Genomic DNA, 18596 nt, shown 5'->3' on the forward strand with positions numbered 1-18596 from the left:
GAACAAACTGTGTAGGAGCCTACAGGATTACCAACCTGTAATTACGAGAGGATCCTTCCTTTCCAGAAACAAACCCTATGTGGTGAATCACTACTAGGAGATGCTGTCAGAACGCTCCCATTCTTCCCCTTACTGGGCATTTGCATTTGTAGCTTCATAAACCCTGATAATGAGCTTTGGGTTAAATGGTTAAAGGAAATTAGGGAGCAAATATTTTACAGGGGTGCTGAATGCTACTGTGGCAGAAAGTTCTAGTGTAGGCAAATAGGGTGCCTTTTAGCACAACTCCAGATGGTAGTTCTGTCCATTCTGTTGTTGGGGAGCGGAGGATCTGGGTGGAGTGCTCTAATAAATTGTAGCACTTTTCTCTTGAACAGGTAGAGTTGGAACAGGCTTTCTTCCACAACCAGCCTCCCTCCCTACGGAGAACAGTTGAATTTGTGGCAGAGAGGGTGGGATCCAACTGTGTCAAGCACATCAAGTAAGTGCTAGTGATCTGTTCTGTGACCTAATGAGGCAGGGTTGATCCTATAAAATTGTATGTATGGGGGAAAGAAAGCTTTCCTCAGAGTACGCTGTATAGCAGAACACCAGGGCTATATGAGGCTGTGACAGTGGGGTCCAGTAACATCTGCTTGCCATCAGAGAGGGGAATTTGTGAAGGGATGCGAAGAGAAGGGTTATATGACTGTAGGATGCTTGGAATTTGAACATAATACAGCATTATTCTGAGACTTTATATCCTTTTCAGAACATTCTTGCTAATGAGAGGAAAATATCAGGTCAGAAATGACCTCTGGAGGTCATTTGATCCAAACCCCTGCTTAAAGCAGGGCCAGCTTTCAAGTTAGGTCAGGTTGCTTGGCACCTTTTCCAGCTGAGTTGTGAAAGACTTAAGGATGGGGATTCAGGAGCCTCTTAGTACCATGTTCCAGTGCTTAATTTTCCTGGGCTTTGTGAAAAATGCTTCCTTATATCCTATCAGAGTTTCCCTTGTTCCAGCTTGTGCATGTTGCCTGTCAACCTTCAGCTGCACGCTTCTGGAAGCGTTGTTCTGTCTTCTCTATACCTCTTCCTTCTCCCCTCACCTTCTCTTCTCCAGGCTAAGGGAGACTGGCTCCCTCAGTCTCCTTGTAGGTTATGTGCTCCAGCATCCCAGCTATCTTACTATCTTAGTGATGTTTTCGTTTTTTTTTTTCCTCCTGCAGTCTCTCAAATTGTCAACAGCTTTGTTGTACTGGGGTCCCAAAGCTGGGCAGTGTACTCCAGATGCAGCCTCACAGTGGTGAGGGAGGCACTAACTTCCCTTGACTTGCTGGCTGCGCTCTTGCTAATGTCAGCCCAGTTTAAGGTTGGCTACCTTTGGGCACTGCTAACTCATTTAGCTTGTCTACTGGGAACCCCAGATCCTCTTCCACAGAGCTGCTCCCTAGCCAGTGGACCCCAGCCTGTACAGGTACACGGTCACCACTGCCTTGTCAGTCCATTTCTCCAGCTTGTCACAGTCCTGAATGGCAGAAGGCCATATACGTTTCTGTTAAAACCTAAAGGCTTTTGGCTCTTGAGTCTTACTAGTGTTTTGATATCTTCATTGCCACTTGCTTCCTTACAAAAAGAACAAGGACCTGGTACAGTACTAAATGCAGTGTGATTAATTCTTTTTTTTAGCAGAGTAGTTTATTGCATTTGTGCCTGAGAGAGATGGGTATCCTCCTAAATTGGGGGAAACAGCTGGTTACAGTTGACGTGCACTGTTTGTTGTATTGATTTCAGTCTGTCTGATCTTGGTTTTTTACAGGGCAACACTGGTAGCAGAGTTGGTTCAAAGGGCTGAAGTCATGTTGCAGGATAGAGTGAAGGAGGAGGATGCTAATCATGACAAGCTGCTTGAAGAGGTGTGCGCTCATCTATATGAGGAAGGGGCCCAGGCACTCGTCAAAGGCAAAGAGTAAGGAGGAAAAGTTATTTAAACTTGCATCTTCCCATCTCTTCATATTGCGGAACCTGTAAGCCTAATTCAGCTTGGTCTGTCATGCTCAGGTTCTGGTAACTATAAACCCTGACCTCTGCTCTTCTTAGGGTGACTCTGTGCTGCACCTCCAGCCAGTTAATGCCGTATTTGTAGGAAGGAATAAAGGTGCTGTGTCTCCCTCTGCATCCAGCTCCAAACAGACATCCACTGCAGCTGTTGTATTTCTCCTCTTTGGAAAACTGAGTATTGCAGCTTGATGGCTTGTAGTTGCTTTTTCCTTGTCTAGTTCTTTTGGTCTGACTTAATTTCACTGCAGTCTTCCAGCTGGTTTTGACTGTAGGAGAGCGTGTGAAAGTTCTTACGGTAATGAACCTGTGAGTGTTGTCCAAGAACTTTGATTAATCCCATGACACACTTTCTTTCTTTTTTTTTTCAGATTTTGCCAAAAGAAAGGTCCTGAGGCGGTAAGGGTGTTATTGCCAGAAGAGACATCTGCAGCAGTATGTATTTTCACTAAAACTACTAAAGGCCCTGACTTTAAGTCTGGACTGTTACCATTTTTCCGTTGCTGTTTCACTTACTCCTTAATAGCTTAGGACAATGGAATCTATTGATGCCCTCCTGTGAGGACTAGTAGCTAAGGAGAGTCACCTCTGCCAGGCTGCCTGGGATATTCTGGCTGAAGTATTACCCTAGCCAATAGCTAACTGTTGAGACTAGAATGGTATATAAATAGCATTCATCTTGCAAGGATAATGCTTTTGTTTTAGCATCAACTTCCCCAAGAGTTGATGGGGTTTGTATGGGGTTGATGAGGTTTGGGAAATCAAAGTGGGTCAGTCCTGTTGCTCAGAGTAGCAGTTCCCACAAGGTGGTGGTGCTCTGTTTAAATGTTGCATGCCAAAATTAAGCCTTTTCCCTCTGGACTTCCTTCTGACTTCTCACTGACTGTAGTGCTGTGCTTGGTAGTAAATCTCCTATCATTGTTATCCTCCCTGTAAAGGTTTTAAGTAGTGCGGAAGACATTGCAGTGGAACTGGCTACTGAGAAAGCCTGCGGTTGGCTTTCTGCCAACATTGCAGGTGAGTCTCCTTACCCTGAACTGGGGCTTCTAATCTGTATATTGTACTCTTTTTCTGAGATCAAGGGGTAGAATTTATTCCAGTGTTATAAAGTACTTGGTCCTACTCATTTTTCTTTTAGTGGGAAGCATGCAGTTGCTCTGTCCCTCCTTGTTTAGGAATAAGAGGAATGATTTCTAGCTCCAAGAACCTTCTTCAGGGATTTTTCAGGCTTGGCCCATGTAAGTGATTTTTAGTTACGGAGGCTCGTAGGATGGTGAGAATGAATGCTGTGGAAAGCTTCTTCTCAAAATGTTATCTAGGCTGAAGTTGTCTTAGCACTTCAAATGTATGATAGAGACAGCTGCTCTCTCAAGCCGCCTTATGGTCCACATGTACAGAGTGCTTCTGAAATCTTCTGTAAAACAAACACCTCTGGGACTGGGTGTGTTTTCAGCAGGCTGAAGGCAACTGTAGTCCTTTTACTCTGTAATAGTGCCCTGGCAACTCTTCAGAATCTCTGAAAATCCATTGTTCAGGAGGTTGTGCCAAGAATCTGGGGAGGAGTATCCAGCACCATTTGCACAGTTTAGTCTTTTGGATGCTAGTCAAAACTTATTTTGGTAGAAAACATATGGCTTTCATGGGCACAGTGGTTGAACTGGTATGATCATGCTGATTCAGCCTTCTACTTTGGCTTTGCTTCCTGGCTTAGCTACTGTGTTCATTAAACTGACTGAAATATTTTGATGGAAAATGAGATGAGTTGCCAGCGGTACCTGGTGGCAATGGGTGGCTGCCTTTTAGAGCTGTGGCTGCCTTTTAGAGCTGTGCCATGGCCCTCGGAATGAGAGGCTGATAAGGGTAGTGTTTGGAAACAGTTGCCTGCCTCACTGGAGAGAAAAGCTGAAGTAGACATGATTTGTTTCCTGTTCTTTGTAGCACTGATCAAAAGAGAAGTGAAGGCAACCTTCAACAGAATGCTGAAAGTCCCAGGACTTCCCTTGCCCGGCGAGGATGCTCTGGAGTTGAGAAGGGACTGCCCTCCAGGCTGTCAGCACTGTGCTCCATTTCCTTCCCAAATCATCAACGAGATTAAGGTAGATAGTGTTCACTTCCTGGCTTGCCCCAACTCCCTTTTTATTTTTCACCTTCATGGGGTTTTTTTGGTTTTGTTTGTTTGTTTGTTTCTTTGAAGTGGCATGTTCTGGTTCTAAGGAACTGGCTGTGAGGAGTATTGAGGAAGCAGGATGGAAGGGTCTCGTTTTTTTTTTTTTTTTTTTCCTGCTCACTGTCTGTGTGTAGATCAGAGTTCCCTGGTCAGGAGTACTATCCCTAATACAGGATTTCTGCTGGCATAGCAATCGCCTTTTTGATACAGCTAGCATGGAAACCTTAGTGTGGTGAGTGTTGTGTACAACTATATGCTGAAGAGTCAGCATACCAAAATAGCTACTTTTTTGTAGACATACTCATTTTATGGAGAGTCACCTGGTCTCTGTTTAGAGTAAGTATTTCCTGTTGGTCCTTTCAGTACTGTAGAACTTGACAGACTAACCCATCTTATAGACTAGGATTTCTACATTGAATTGTCAGATGAATCTGTGGAAAGATTTTTGCCAGTCTGCATCTGCGCCTTCATTCAGCTATAATTAGGGAGAATCAGAATACCTTAAAAAGAGGGTGATGGTATGGACTTAACTTCAGCCTTAGATCCAAGAAATTTTCTATTCAAGCTGCTTCAAATTACACTTTGATCTGTTCTCCCAGGCTTTTAAAAAAGGTCACTGTTCTTGTAAAAATCATGCAGTTATATACCCTGTGCGAGTAACCTATGATGAAAAGAATGCTAAAAATCTCACTTTTTTTACCATTATATATTCTTCCTTTTTTTTTTTTGCTGCTTCTTATCTGTTTGAGCAATAATACTGGATCTCACTGTCGTCGCATTCCCAACAATTGTATAAGAATGAGTATATATCCTTTAACGCTTTCTTGCTTGAGATAAAATAAAAAGAGGAGGGTAAAGTATGTGAGGAAACCAGGGTGGTTTTTCTTCTGTAAACTGTAGCTTTTTGAAAATATTTTTGTATGACATCTTGAGGTACAGCTTTAAAAATATTTTTTATCCTTTTGATTTCCATCCTGGGTTTCTGATATTGGGGGATAAATTGCTGGTGATGGAAAGTGCTACAATATGTAAAATTTGTTAAACCAGTTTTCATGCCATAACCCTATTAGTGCTCTTCATACTCAGCTTTTATTGACACTGCAGCTACCTTGACAATATAAGAGGGCTCTGCATCTCTGTAGCACTTCTACCCTGAACTCGGTTGCTGCGCTATCAGATTTATCTAGAGCTTTCAGAGCTAGTTACTTTTAAGAAGGATGAACTGGTTGCCCTCATTGACTTTGGCCTCATAACATTAGTGAGAACTATGGTAGAACATCAGACCTAGGTAAGGTGGTAAAAAATTCAGCTTTAAACTATCTTATGAAACGAGGAGGATACTAGCTTAATTTTTGGGTTTTTGGTTTTGTTTTTTTTAATGAGGACCTGAGTATTATCTATGAACTGCTCTGTCATAGGTCCAAAGATCTGTTTGTGGAAGTATGGGATACTAATAGCTGAATTACTGCTGTCTTTTTCATCAAGGATGTGCTCTGTGTTGCTGTGGGCCCGCGGGATGATGGTGAAGTGATTGACTACATCTGGCTGGAGTGCCTGCTAGGAAGATTGAGTCAGACACTTCGATGCAGAAAGGTAGAAGTAAAAAAGCAACAAAAACCCCCTTGGACCACTTTGAGCTGTCTTCATACCTGTAAACTTGTTAGCTTGCCTTGCCTCACTTGTCTGAGCTCAAATGTGACAAAGTTGCACTGCATTTTTTTATGCTGTGTAGATCTGCTTGTTACTTAAAATTAGCCTCTGTGGATCCCCTTTTCATATATGATCTTTTCTTGTCTTTCAGTCTTTAATGGTGTCCTGATACAGATCTTGTGCTTGTTGCTGTAAATTGCCTGCTCTTCTTTGATATTTTTATCCCTTGTGAAGCCCTGTTTTGTCCAGCCTGCAGCATGGGGATAAAGATATAACTTTTTCTTGTGTTTTCCAGTTTATATGTCCCACATCAGAACAGCAGCTGGCAAAGTGCACGGTTGAGCTGGCTTCTTTGCTGGGTAAGTCACTTGCGATAAGCTATTTCAGACTGAAATCTGTTATTACAGTTCTCTTAAATCCTTGGGGTCAGAGACTTCAGTATTTGGAGCTCACAGATGTTTGATTTTCTTTGGTGTCATTGAGTCTGCAGATTTTTTTCTGTCAATTTGGGTGGTTGCTCCTATTCCCTTCCATCTTCTGCAAAACAGCGTTATACTGTGACTAACCATCCTCGAGATCTGGTGTTTTATTCACTTCTCCATTGTTTTTTATTTATTGATACCTTCATTTAAACATGTGATATGTTTTCCAGTGTTTCTGCTTCTGAAAGTTTGCAGCAGAATTTTTTTTTTTCTTCCCTAAAAGTAAGGGCCTGTTCCCTTAAATTATATTTTTATGGCTCTTTTTGGGGAGAATGGAAGTAACCCATTTTCTGTGCATTGTGACTTCTGTGAGCATTTTCAGGTTTTTTTTCCTCTTGCTCGAATGTGTTAAATACAATGTTTTTCTCAGGAGCTAGTGATCTAGATGCAGGTGTTTTCTGTAATTTCCTGGTTTTAGAACCTTCTTAAGAAGTTTTATACATGGTTCATTCTTTTAGAAAGCAGTTCACATCTGAATGTTATGAAATTTCATTCTGGGGGGCAGCAATGTAAATCTGCCCCACTCCATTACTCCGTACCAAGGAAGATCTGGTATCTTCCCTCTCTGTATGTTTAGCTGCAGTTAAATACTGTTCAGTTTAACTTGTATGAAGTTATGCAACTCTGCCTACAGTCAAAACTATGAACAAGTTTTTAATCTGTTTATAGATTTAAATGTTGTTTTACTGGGTTGCTCTCCTCTCCTTTGGAGTAACACCTAGGTTGTCTTTTATTAAACATGAGGCTGGCTTTTAGGCAGTCATCTTTCAAGACTTGGGGCTATATGCCAACCGCATGGTATTCTTTATCTAAGTAGTATAAATCTCTTCCAGTGTAATACTTGTTTGTATAGTTTCAGAGCTCATAATTTTGCATGTTTCTAAACTCCAGTCCTCTTAAGATCGCTGGTTTACACTCACTAAGCTATGCAAAATGTGCTGTTGGACCAAGATGATGACTATAAAAGGAAGACAATGTGGCTATAGAAGTTCACTTTTCTTCCTTTTCTTACAGTTTCAGATCGTGTTCCTCTGAGTCTTGGGATCAAGTCCCCAGAGAAGCGCTCGGAGGGGCTGTGTGTAAAGAATAATCTCACCTATGGCCTTCTAAAACTGCTGCTTTCTGTCTGGAGGGAGGACTTTGGGACACCTGTTCCTGTGCAGCTCATCTTCAGCAAGAAGAACATAGGTTATCTTGCAGAAGTTAAGCAGCGAGAGGTAAAGCTTATTCCGATCCGTGGAGCTGCCAGTTACGCACTCTGCTCTGACACATTCGTGTAGGAATTGTGCCTGCCTGCAGTGTTAACTGATGGCTTGTGTGAACAAGGCCAGCAGGATTTGCTCTGCTGTTAACTGGCAATGTTTCTGCAGGAGTCGAGAAAAAGAGGACTATGGACTACTTGTCCGTGTTTGATACCTGTCTGGGAGGCTGTCAGGAAGGCACAGTTTAATTTAGGAAGAAATGGCAAGAAGGCCCATTTGGCCTGGGAGATTGAGGACTGAACATATGTGACTTTGTAATTGGTTGTGTTTGTGCATCTTTTGTCAGCTTTCCTTTTTGCATGCATGTGGGTGTTAAAAGATCCCCAACTATGAACCCTATTTAGTTGCAGGCTAAAACCAGCTTATTTCAGAAGGTAAGAGAAGAGGTCTTCAAGCTGTTCTTGAACACACAGGAATTAAATACTTGGTGTCTGAGGGTTAGAAATTTTGAAACTTTATGGTAGGATACAATGTATGAACTGAAGGAATTTTCTTCCTCATTTTGGATGTTGCTCTTTGTCCTTCATTCCACACCCAGATAAATAATGTGCTTTCTCCTTTTGCTCCTTTTCTCCATATTGTGATCCAAGAAGAAAAACGTGAATTGTATAGGGATAAAGAAACGAACACAAAATCCATTTCTTTGAGTTGTTGATTTTTTTTTTTCTCTTCTGCAGTGGGATTTGTTCCTTTTTGTGCTTCGTGGTCTTGTAGAACATGAACTAATGAGAAATAGTGAAATAGAGAGTTGCTTGCATAGCCTCAAAGAGCTCCCTTGGCCCTCAGTAAGTAATTAGATATGTGTGTAAACAATTGAGTGAAATAAAAAGTAAAGCTACATAAACAGTAAATCCACATAAACAGTAAATCCTTGTAGTTCTGTTTCATGTAGATGAAGCCCATAACCTTCCCTATCTATAGTTCCTGCTTAATGCAGCAGCAGGGCTGGCTTCCAAGCTTGTTGCTGTTATTCAGTGTTTGGTTGAAATGAGTACTTGTGAGAATCTCAGCATTTCCCGTGCAGTGGAAACATTTCCAAGAAAACTGTAAACCAGTTTGGAGACTAGCTGGCCCCGTTACCAGCAATCAGTTCTAGCCTGAACGTGTTTGCCCGGCTCCAGCTGAGAACAACATGTTGGGAAGGATCTTAACTGACCAGACTTGCATTCAAAAGCTCTTTGCCTCCTGCCACCAGAATGTGAGAGGAGTCGGACTATCCTAGCCAGAGTCAAAATGTGGGAAACTGCCCAAATCCCCCGCTAAAAAGCAGACAGTATTTCAAGGCTGGTGAGCGCTTGCATCTTGGAGATGTTTAACCATTTAAACTGTGGCAGTGATCTTTTCCGAGAAGGGTATGGGGATTAGAGGGGAGATGGAACACACAGACCTACAGGCGTTCATCTTTACAATCAATTTTGTAGCTCGTCTAGATTTCTGCACTGGAAAACCATCAGCAACAATGTTTAACCTTGTAAAGTTCTTTACTAGAAAAATTAAACCTCTTTGTTGACATTTGTTAATAAAGGTTCTCCGGTTTGTATCTGTTTGTTACAGGATTTCTTAAAAGAACTGGAAATGCTGTCCAGAGTATTTGTATCAGAACATCATATAGAAGAGCCCAGGACTAACCCTTGTGAGCTGACCAGACAATCTCTAGGTACCGTGGCAGCACAAAGTTAGTGGAGGTGGACAAAAATTACTAATGAAGATGCAAATGGCATTTTTAGTGTTTCTGAATGCGTTGTGAGCTCTTTGCTGGGAGCATACTGCAGATGAGAGGTCATTTTGTGCAAAACCTGCACTGGTCTTTCTGTTCGTGGATGTTTTGCCGTGGTGACTATGCTGAAGGATTTACATCAGCAAACGGATCTCCAAGTGAAAAGTCCTTTACGCACCTTGATCATGGCTCAGAGCAGCCGTTTTCTAGGCTCATGGACGCTTTTTGTATTTGCGCAGCAACAGGCTGTGACCAAACCCAGGAATCGATTCAAGTGGACAAGTTATGTCATGCTCAGAAGGTGGTGGCTCTCCTGGTGGCTGCCTCTTCTCTTAACTTAAAGTGATTTCTCATGCTGTCTTTTAACAAAGACTGGACTGTCAGGGGAGGGGAGAGGTGAACCTGTATGACATGGAGATGAGCCTATATTTATTTTTCATTGTAAGCTCAATTTCGAAGGTTTGATTTTAATTTTTTTAAGACTAATTTTAAAAGTTAAACCATATTAAATATATACACCAGAACATTGATGGCAGTATTCTTAAAGGATGTTGATACTTAAGTGTTTTTCCATGTCTTGTTGGAAACAGAACTTGTAATTTCCCGGGGTTTTTAATAGAAATAAGGGAGACATCTGTTTATATTTTTTACTGAAGACAGATGACAGTATTTTTTTAAGACACTTTTATAGTATGTGAACATAAATGGCATCTGGCTGCTATTCACTGTTTTTTTTTGGTTTGTGTTTTTTTTTTTTAAATAATCCTTCTGGCCTTGAGTTTGGGTTTTATCAGACAGGAGGTGCTGCAGCAAGAATACTACAGCCTGGAAGAACAGAGAGAGAAGCGGTGACAAAGCATTGTTACATCCTCTGGAGAGGTGGCTTTGAAAGGAATCCTTTTTGTGGAGGACAGTGGGCGTTCTCTGCCCTTGCAGATAGCTCAATACCAAGGGAGTGGCCTCCCAGCCACCCCCCCAAAATTTCCTTATACTGGGGTTTGTGGTAGGGACTGCTGGTCATTAGCAGAATATGATTAGGTGCTCGTTAGCTGTCTCATGGGATTCCCACACCCTCCCAGCAATGAGGATATTATTTCCTTTTGTCTAGGAGTGTTCTATTAGTGCAGCTTTTTCCAGAAAGCAAATGCTGTGTTCATGTAAGAACAACACCTGGACAAAGTGAAGCCCAGGGCTTTTTAGCTTGCTAATCAACTTACCTCTTCTCTGTTTAAGGTGAGTAAAAGGTAACACCATGGAGTCAGTGATTTAAGGACTAATTAGGTAGAACTCTGGCTTCTGTTAAAATCTATTGATTGATAGCGAGAAACCAGAGCGGCACATCAGTGAACTGTACTGACATTTTTCTTGACTTGGTTATGAAGCTCGCTATTGAAAGATTTGGCACATTCCATCTGCATGCCTCATCTTTTAGGGTTTTTCCATGTGAATGAAGCAGAGGGTCCCCAGAAGTAGGCGTGCTGTGTATGCAGCGAGGACATGGTAATACAAATTGAAATTGGAAGTACACCACTGTATCATACCATACCTGCTCCCTGAGGCTGAGTACTAGGTGACACTTTGCTGCAGATCTCATTTGAAGTTGTTGGTTGTGATAATAAACATGATTAAATGTGCTGGTTTGTGTTCAGGCTGTTGATACATAACCTCTTTGTACTGGGGCGAAGTACAAAAGAAGGTGCCTTGCCACAAAGCATGGGGCAGAGAAAGTACAGGAGTCTGTCCTGTCCAGCCTGCTGCTTGCTCTGCTTATACTGAAATATAACTTTGTTTTATAAGGGGGGTGGTGGAAGGGGTAGGAAGCTGGAATCTATAATGATAAAAAAGGTGCTGAACTGACTTTATTTAGGTATTGCAAAATTGTTTGCAGATACCATGGCCATGGCTGTTTTCATGAACTCGACATACCTGAATTATCTGTTTCTTATACAACATGCTTGGAAATTTTTATTTAAAAGGCCACCAGGCCCCAGGAGCAGTTTAATTCATCCAGAGAGCACAATTGTGCCCTTTGGGGCAGAAGGCAGGCAGTTCTTCAGTGGGAACCAGCAGGTAAGAAACACTCATTTCCATGTTCAAGTCTTGAGTCTAGGTCCTGGGCATCCCATGGTACTCAGCCTTGGTTGCTCTGTACAGGCAGACACCTGGCTTCGTAACTAGACCTTAGGAACAAGTGTATAGCACACTGTTTTCTGCCTAGGGATACTCAGCAATGGGACCACTCTCATGAGGATGCATGAATCTGTGCAGCCCCGCTGGGCTGGTGGACTCCTCTGGGTGCGAGGGCTTCAAGTGTTGTACCTGTTCCCTGTGCGCTGCCTCTTGCTGTAGTGCCAGAGGTGCTGCAGCAGGGAGAGAGCTCACAGCCAGCTAGGTCTTGCCGCCTTCTGTGTGGCCTTCCAACAGTCTTTCCTACTACAAACTCACAACCCTCAGAAGAAAATGAGGAAAAATGGCATTATATTAACTTCCTTCTGGATGTTCTGGTTGGAGCTGTTGTAACTGGACTCGGGAAGAACCTTCAGCCAGTACCTTGTTTCAAAACAAAACAAAAATAACCCCTTTGCAAGGGGACAAGGCACTGCGCCACAGAAACCAAATTTAAGCAGTGACTGGCTGCTTGGCTCTTGTGCCACGAATTCGTATGCCATGCATGTTCCTCCGCAGGTAAGTAGGAGACCTACATCTTTCATGCCAAGTTAGCCGTTATGGTATCTCTCCCATCCAGTTCCATAGATGGGGATCTTAGCTAGAGCAAAATAACGTGGGGCAACTTTTCTTGTGTAGAAAATACCATTTATTGTGGATATGAAAATAGCAATCTTGATTAAGAGCAGCGATGCAACAGTAAGGTGGTACAATACAATTGGTTTGATCATCTACTGCTCAGCAGTAACTTACAGGAAGTTGGGTTTTGCCTGTTGTAGATTAATAAATTGGATATCTGCTGGGTTTTTATTTCTTCCTTCCAAACAAACCAATGCCGTACGTTAACAGGTACCATAAAATGTTATATTTGCAACAGAAAACATTCATATAAATAGGCTTTTTAGTATCAATTGAAGATTGTATTAAAAAAAAAGTTACATTAATTCAATACCAATAAAAATAAAACTTAGCTTTGATAGCATATAAAAACAAGCATATATAAATAACTTAATTTGTAAACATAGAAAAAAATCCTATGTATATATAAAAATAAACATCTGATGCACTGTACAATAAGACATCTTCCTTCATAGGCACTGGCATCTTTGATCAACAGGAGTCCCCCTAGATGTTTTTCCTACAAAAACTGCTTTATCACTAGTGCCATGTCCAAAATAAAGGGGGGAAAAAGGCAAAGCACTGTGCAAATCTTTTGTGGATTGCATGAAGACCTCCCCTACCTTCTCCAGAAATCCATGGCAGCAGCACTGGGGCCAGAGCCAATCCACTGCGCTGCTGTTTCTGCTCCTTTTTTCTAGGGCTTTTATGTACTGCCTTGTTCGTGCTTCCTTTTTTTGGTTTCCACCAAAATGGGGACAATGACTCTATGATGGGTTGCAACTCTGGAAACCTGTTTTTTCGCTCAGTTGCAGAAAACTTTGTGAAAAAGCCCCCTTTTTCCTTGAGGGGCTATGGCAGATGCACGACACCTGAAGTGAACCATGCCATGACTCTGTCTGGCAGGCTTTTAAGAAAAGGCTGAGCCTTGCCAAAAGAGAATGGTAATAGATTGGCGTTAAGATTGTGACCATGACCATCTAAAGGTAAGACAAAGCAGATTTTAAGTGAAAGGATTTGTTATCCTACCTGGGTATAGTTTAGGGGGCAGGAAAAAACCTTGGGCTGGTGTGTCTCAAAACTGCTATTTTCTTAAATATCAATTTAAAATAGCTATTTTCTTTTCTTTTAAAACTTAACATATTAATAACATAGAAGCTGAGAGCCAAAATTACACCTGTACAAAGAGTAAAAGTAGCTCTTGGCTCTTGAATTCAAAGGTGGGAAGTGCAGCTAACTTCACTGTAGGCTGGGAAAACACATCTTTTACTGAAAGTAACTGTGTTAAAGTAGCAGATGCGAAGGTGGGAAGTGCAGCTAACTTCACTGTAGCCTGGGAAAACACATCTTTCACTGAAAGTAACTGTGTTAAAGTAGCAGATGCTAACTCTGGTAAAGTGGATGCTTGAATACATATTTCTTGCTTGACAAATTTAAAGTGCAACAGCTTCTTGAATAATGTGGGCTTTTTTGAGCTGAAGAAAGCATATCATAGCCGCTTTTATTGCTTGGGTAAGATATCTAAAGTGATTCTTTACCATTGTGCTGAAGAACTAAATGAAGTTATTCAGATATTAGAGTTGGTTGTGGTTTTGTTTAATTTTAGGAATGTGTGACCAAACTAGGGAGGGTGTGGAACAAACATGTAAAGCCTGACAGCAGGATTGTTGGACTAGGCTCAACAGAAATACCATGAGGTAATTGAATGGGAAGAGTCTGTATTCACTGCAGTGAGACAGCTGGTTGTGTTACAAACAAAGAGGTTCCATAAGACTTACAACCAGGCTCCATTTTCAACCCTTAACACCTTTGGGTAAAAGTGCAGAAGGGCTGATGGAAAAAGCCATTGTTGAAAAATGGTGGAGCTACTCCTACTTGCAGGATTTAAATTCTAGAAGCAAGCTGATTGCTCTGTACTACTCCCTGTTAATGACAAAGTGTCACTGTTTACAGCTGTCAGTTTGGTTTCTCTATTTCAAAGCACCTAATTCTGCAGTGCAGTAAAATTGTGTCCTGAGGTGTGGTGGTTTCCACTGATGCTGCATAGTGTACTGGCAATCTGAAATACCTTATACTGGCTACAAGTAGTCAGCCACATGAGAAAAATTGATCCAGGCTGTACAATGACTGGTAGATATCGTGCTGTTTTAACTTCCCTTCAAGGGGAAGTAAATGATTTAACTCAGCTAGCTGGCTATATCTACACTGTTAGGAGTTCTGTATTTGATATTTATCTCAATGTTAGAAAGCGGCTTTGCAGCTCTACTCGAGAGCTTGTACAAGGTCTAAAGCCATACATGTACTGTTTCCAGTCTGTAGTGCATTTCATTGCTTCCATGACCTTTTTCTCACTGCTGCCTAAGCTCTTCAGCGATCAACCTTCTTTCTTTGAGAACAGAAACGAAATAATACACTACTGCATGTAAGATGCTAGCTAGTGTAAAGAAAAGTCTCTTCCTCTGCTCTTTATAGAGACAGCAGCACACCTTCCTGCTATTCCATGGAGGTTTTCCATGGCTGCCTCCAGGAGGACAGGTTCCCCATGAAACTTGCTGGCTTTCTTCTGAGCAGCGTCAGCTGAAATAAATGATCCTTTTTTCTAACTACACTTTTGTATAGTTGAACGTTGGCAGTTAGGCTCCTCAAGTGAGGCTTGATGGGGACTGCCTTACGAGCCAGCATCTTACCCCTACTGCTTGCTCTTAGGTGTCCAGTTTTGTACCAAACACTAACTAGCAAGGAAGTGTGCCAGTCGAGCAATCACCAGCGGCTGGCGCTTGGCAATGGAACTGAGGAGCCGTGCGGGGATGGCTGGGGCACCAAGATCCACCTGCAGGAATGAGAAGAAAGGCCACATGTTGGGGTTTGTATCCAGAATGCTTCTCCAGCTTGGAATAGCGCTGATGCTGCAAATATGTGTTAAGCACAAAAGTAGCTTACAGCCAGATGCTGCTGTTACTGTGTGATTTGTACCTTTTCCTTCCCAATACTCCACAGGCTTTCAAAGCTTTGTGTATCTGATGTTACTTTCAGCAGGTATGACCCACGCTGCTTTTGAGCGTAGGTTAAATGTTACTAGTTTGAGACAGATAGTGTTACTGAATAGTATATACATATACATTAAGTGCAATATAAAATGCATATAAAATTTTAAAATGCGTATGTTGCATTTTACAATGCATGTATGTATGTACTAACTACCACAATATTTTTGAAATTATATATATATAAAGTATGTTTTTAAGATAAGCTCTAAGGGCTGCTGCCACTTAGCTCTCAGAGGAGCACTTTAAATTATACACATTATGGTATTCTCTTCTGAACATTTTTAAGGACTTGGTACCACTGTCTCAAAGAAAGCCTACTTTTCAGATGAGTCTGTAATAACAAATGGATGGCAGGACTTTCTTATTCTTAACTGGAATCTTAATCTTAACTTCTCTTTTGTATCTATTAAGTGTGAAGAATTAATGACTTCAGTTACAGAAAGTATTTCCATGCATTTTGAAAACAGTGTAACCTGAGGTGGACTGCCTGTGGCCACAGCAAGACGAAAATGGAAACAGGATTCTCCATACTGGCTCAGCATGTGAGAATACAACATATACTAGAATTGCTAATAAACCTTTACAGAAGAGCCTTGGTATCCAAGGGAGCAGCTTTAGATGCCATAAAAACTTGGGATCATGTGCTTAAGCACAAGCCTAGAAAGATTCTCTCTGCATTACCATACATCATGCTAGGTAACAGTGTGAAGTGCTGACTTTTATGGTCATTCCATAAACTTCATGGAGCACAGCATAAGGATTATAGGTTTTGCTGGTTACCAGCTCTTAAATGTTCTGATAGGTAACAGCTTTTGGCATTCACTATTGGCCAGACAGCAACATCTTACCTGTGCCATGTAAATAACTCTGGTGATCTCTCTTCCATTTACTACATCAGGTTCCAGTATCCAAGCACTGGGCAAAATCTCCCCTCTCACCACTTCTTTACAAGGGTGAGGCATGGATGCATCATAGACAGACTGAACAGCCAGGACAGACAAGTTCTCCTGCATGTGACAAAGTGTAAAGATGACAATTTGAAAAACATGCATACAATCATGTTTTCTTTGTTTGCCTTGAGACATATATTACTTACTTAAAAGAGGTATTTACATAAGAAGTAATATTTATCATGTTATTTAATATTTTTTTGTCATAATCCTACACATTTGTAACCAGGATATACAGTATAACATTTGTGCTACTGCCCAATGGGGCTTGGCTGATGCTTGTCATGCACAAGAGGGTTTTTATACATAATTGTCTCACATCAGCCTGGCCTGTCTTCCTCTTACACTGTTGCTTCTGGAAATACGAGCATGGACTTTCCTTCCTTCTCTCCTTTGTCCTTGAACCAATTACTCACTCCCCTATGCTGCAGAGGGAACATTCACTTTACCTCTTCAGCTTCTACAGTAATGCAGCAGAAATCCCGGGGTTGCTTTAGGTAACACAGGGAGGAATCGGTCACTAAATATACTGTGGAAAAAAATACCCAAAAACAAAAAAAGGGGAATTAGACTTTGACAGTGGTAACTTGTCACAACTTTCCCCCACTCCTTAAATGCACGTGCCTATCTTAGTTTGACTTGTTGTTGCCTAAGTTAATATGCTATAACGTGTCATTAAGATGCTTTTTCAAGCCACTTTAACAATATTTAGACTAACAGGTTTCTCCAGCTGTGATTCTGCAGTGATGTGTGTTTAATATTATCCTTACTTCGCAAAACTGAAGTTCCCATATTAATGACATTGTTTATTCAAGCCTGAAGAAGTGAAGTAAGATGCCTCCAACTTTCTTCCTGGCTGATAATCTGGGCTGAGAAAGTACACAATGATACTGGTGGCCAGTCATCTGCGTTGATACTCACCCAGCTGAATATGGCTGGTTACCTTCTTGTGTATTCGAGCTGTGTTGATAGTTCTGTCGTACAGATGCCTTTTGCCAGGATCTCGCACTAGTCCCCACACAGAGGGAAGAGGTCTTTCTATCACTCCTGCTCCCAGAAACCCATGCCTTGTTGCTGAAGGGAAGACTTTGTAGTAAACCAGGACCTCTTTTTCTGTACATTGATATCTGTCAAAGACAAATGAAAGGTATTTGCACAAAAGAATGAGGGCAAAATATGTAAAAAGGCATCCCATTACAAAGACCTGCCATAAACTTACTTCCAACCAGCTGCTGCTTGGCATGTGTAGAGATTCCTGAGGTTATGAGAGCATGCTGCCATTACCTTGGAAAACAATGACAAACATAAAGGTAAGAGAAAGTTGTATGAACTATAAAGTGCGTTCAGCTCTTGCAAGCTGCTGCACTACCTTCCACTCAAACTACCAAGTTGGTTTTACCACATAGTTTTACAGTGCTAGTAATCCTTAGGGCGTATGAACAGCCAGACTGACTTGCCTGTCATACTCTCTGCTGAAGGAGGATATGTAGATATTAGCCTAAGCTATTGTGAGAAAATGGGAGGTGGGGGGAGCATGTATCTCCAAATGATGGTGAAGTGATTCTACCCGATCTGAAATACGAAGTTTGAATGCTTTCCTTCTAACTACACAGTCACATCTTGCCATGCACAGATAGGTAAAACCTGCACTGCAGGAATTCGTGGATGCTAGAGGAGTTCAGCAGCTTCACTCAAACATTTCCGCTAATGCAAAACAGTCTCTTCTGAACTGCACTGCTGCAGCCTGGCTCACTTTCCCCCGCCATTTAAAATTGCTCAGCATGTCCCTCTGTAACTGACAAATAAGTCACTGCTGGCAGAGTAAAACAGCAAGGCTTGTCCCACCTGTTTTTGCTACAACTTCCAGTAGGAAGTATATCTATAAGAAAACTCTGCTTGTTTACTTACCTCAGTGGTAGCGTTAGCCAAGATATGTTTGGATAAATCCTGGTATCCTTTTGTTGAAGAGGAGCTGACTGAAATAGTTAATCCATGAGTGAACCTACAGCTAATGCTGCTAGAAGGAAGGGGTGGCTGATGAATTCTGCTGGCCGCTGCAGAAAACAAGAAAGCCATGGGGGAATTAAAAAAAAAAAAGAAAAGGAAAGCCACCATTATTCTGCAGTTGTAAGGACTTAAACCTTCCACTGGAGCACGCAATCCACCTGATCCTGATGAAGGACTGATAACATCCCTTGTCTAGACAATCTGTGTACTGGTAATTGTACTGCAGTTACATTTTACATTACTCAAGTTTAACGGTTATTGCCACATATAAGCTAATAAAATAATCTAAAGAAGAATAGGCAGCATCAGTCTTGGGGATAAAAATAAGAACTTGCATGGACAATCCTATACTCGGTGCAGCTTTAGCCCCATGCTGCTTCGGTTCATTCAAAGCATGATCTTCGTATCCTCTCAGAACACTGTACTTCGATGTTACCACATCAAAAGAGCAACTTCCGAGGGACCAAATCACCATCTACTCTTTCAAGAAATT

At 41.6% G+C, this 18596-nt stretch overlaps 2 protein-coding genes across 2 annotated transcripts in view; one reads left to right on the forward strand and one right to left on the reverse strand.

Annotated features, from left to right (window-relative positions):
* The window catches only part of CDAN1 (codanin 1), a gene marked incomplete at its 5' end in the record, with an annotated part of 17818 nt that extends 8157 nt beyond the window's left edge, over window positions 1-9661 (forward strand). The window contains 11 exons of the mRNA XM_010292139.1: window positions 378-481; window positions 1799-1948; window positions 2409-2472; window positions 2976-3054; window positions 3976-4133; window positions 5690-5797; window positions 6150-6213; window positions 7351-7553; window positions 8276-8383; window positions 9153-9255; window positions 9555-9661. Of these exons, the coding sequence (XP_010290441.1) occupies window positions 378-481; window positions 1799-1948; window positions 2409-2472; window positions 2976-3054; window positions 3976-4133; window positions 5690-5797; window positions 6150-6213; window positions 7351-7553; window positions 8276-8383; window positions 9153-9255; window positions 9555-9661 (1248 nt within the window). The remainder of the gene's footprint in view (window positions 1-377; window positions 482-1798; window positions 1949-2408; window positions 2473-2975; window positions 3055-3975; window positions 4134-5689; window positions 5798-6149; window positions 6214-7350; window positions 7554-8275; window positions 8384-9152; window positions 9256-9554) is intronic.
* A 5166-nt stretch (window positions 9662-14827) lies between these two features.
* The window catches only part of STARD9 (StAR-related lipid transfer (START) domain containing 9), a 102040-nt gene continuing 98271 nt past the window's right edge, over window positions 14828-18596 (reverse strand). The window contains exons 33-38 of the mRNA XM_010292140.1: window positions 18005-18150; window positions 17316-17380; window positions 17018-17223; window positions 16546-16625; window positions 15995-16153; window positions 14828-14929 (exon numbers count right to left, since the gene is read on the reverse strand). Of these exons, the coding sequence (XP_010290442.1) occupies window positions 14828-14929; window positions 15995-16153; window positions 16546-16625; window positions 17018-17223; window positions 17316-17380; window positions 18005-18150 (758 nt within the window). The remainder of the gene's footprint in view (window positions 14930-15994; window positions 16154-16545; window positions 16626-17017; window positions 17224-17315; window positions 17381-18004; window positions 18151-18596) is intronic.

This window comes from Phaethon lepturus, unplaced genomic scaffold (assembly GCF_000687285.1).
Source record: "Phaethon lepturus isolate BGI_N335 unplaced genomic scaffold, ASM68728v1 scaffold4728, whole genome shotgun sequence".
NCBI classification, from domain to species: Eukaryota; Metazoa; Chordata; class Aves; order Phaethontiformes; family Phaethontidae; genus Phaethon; species Phaethon lepturus.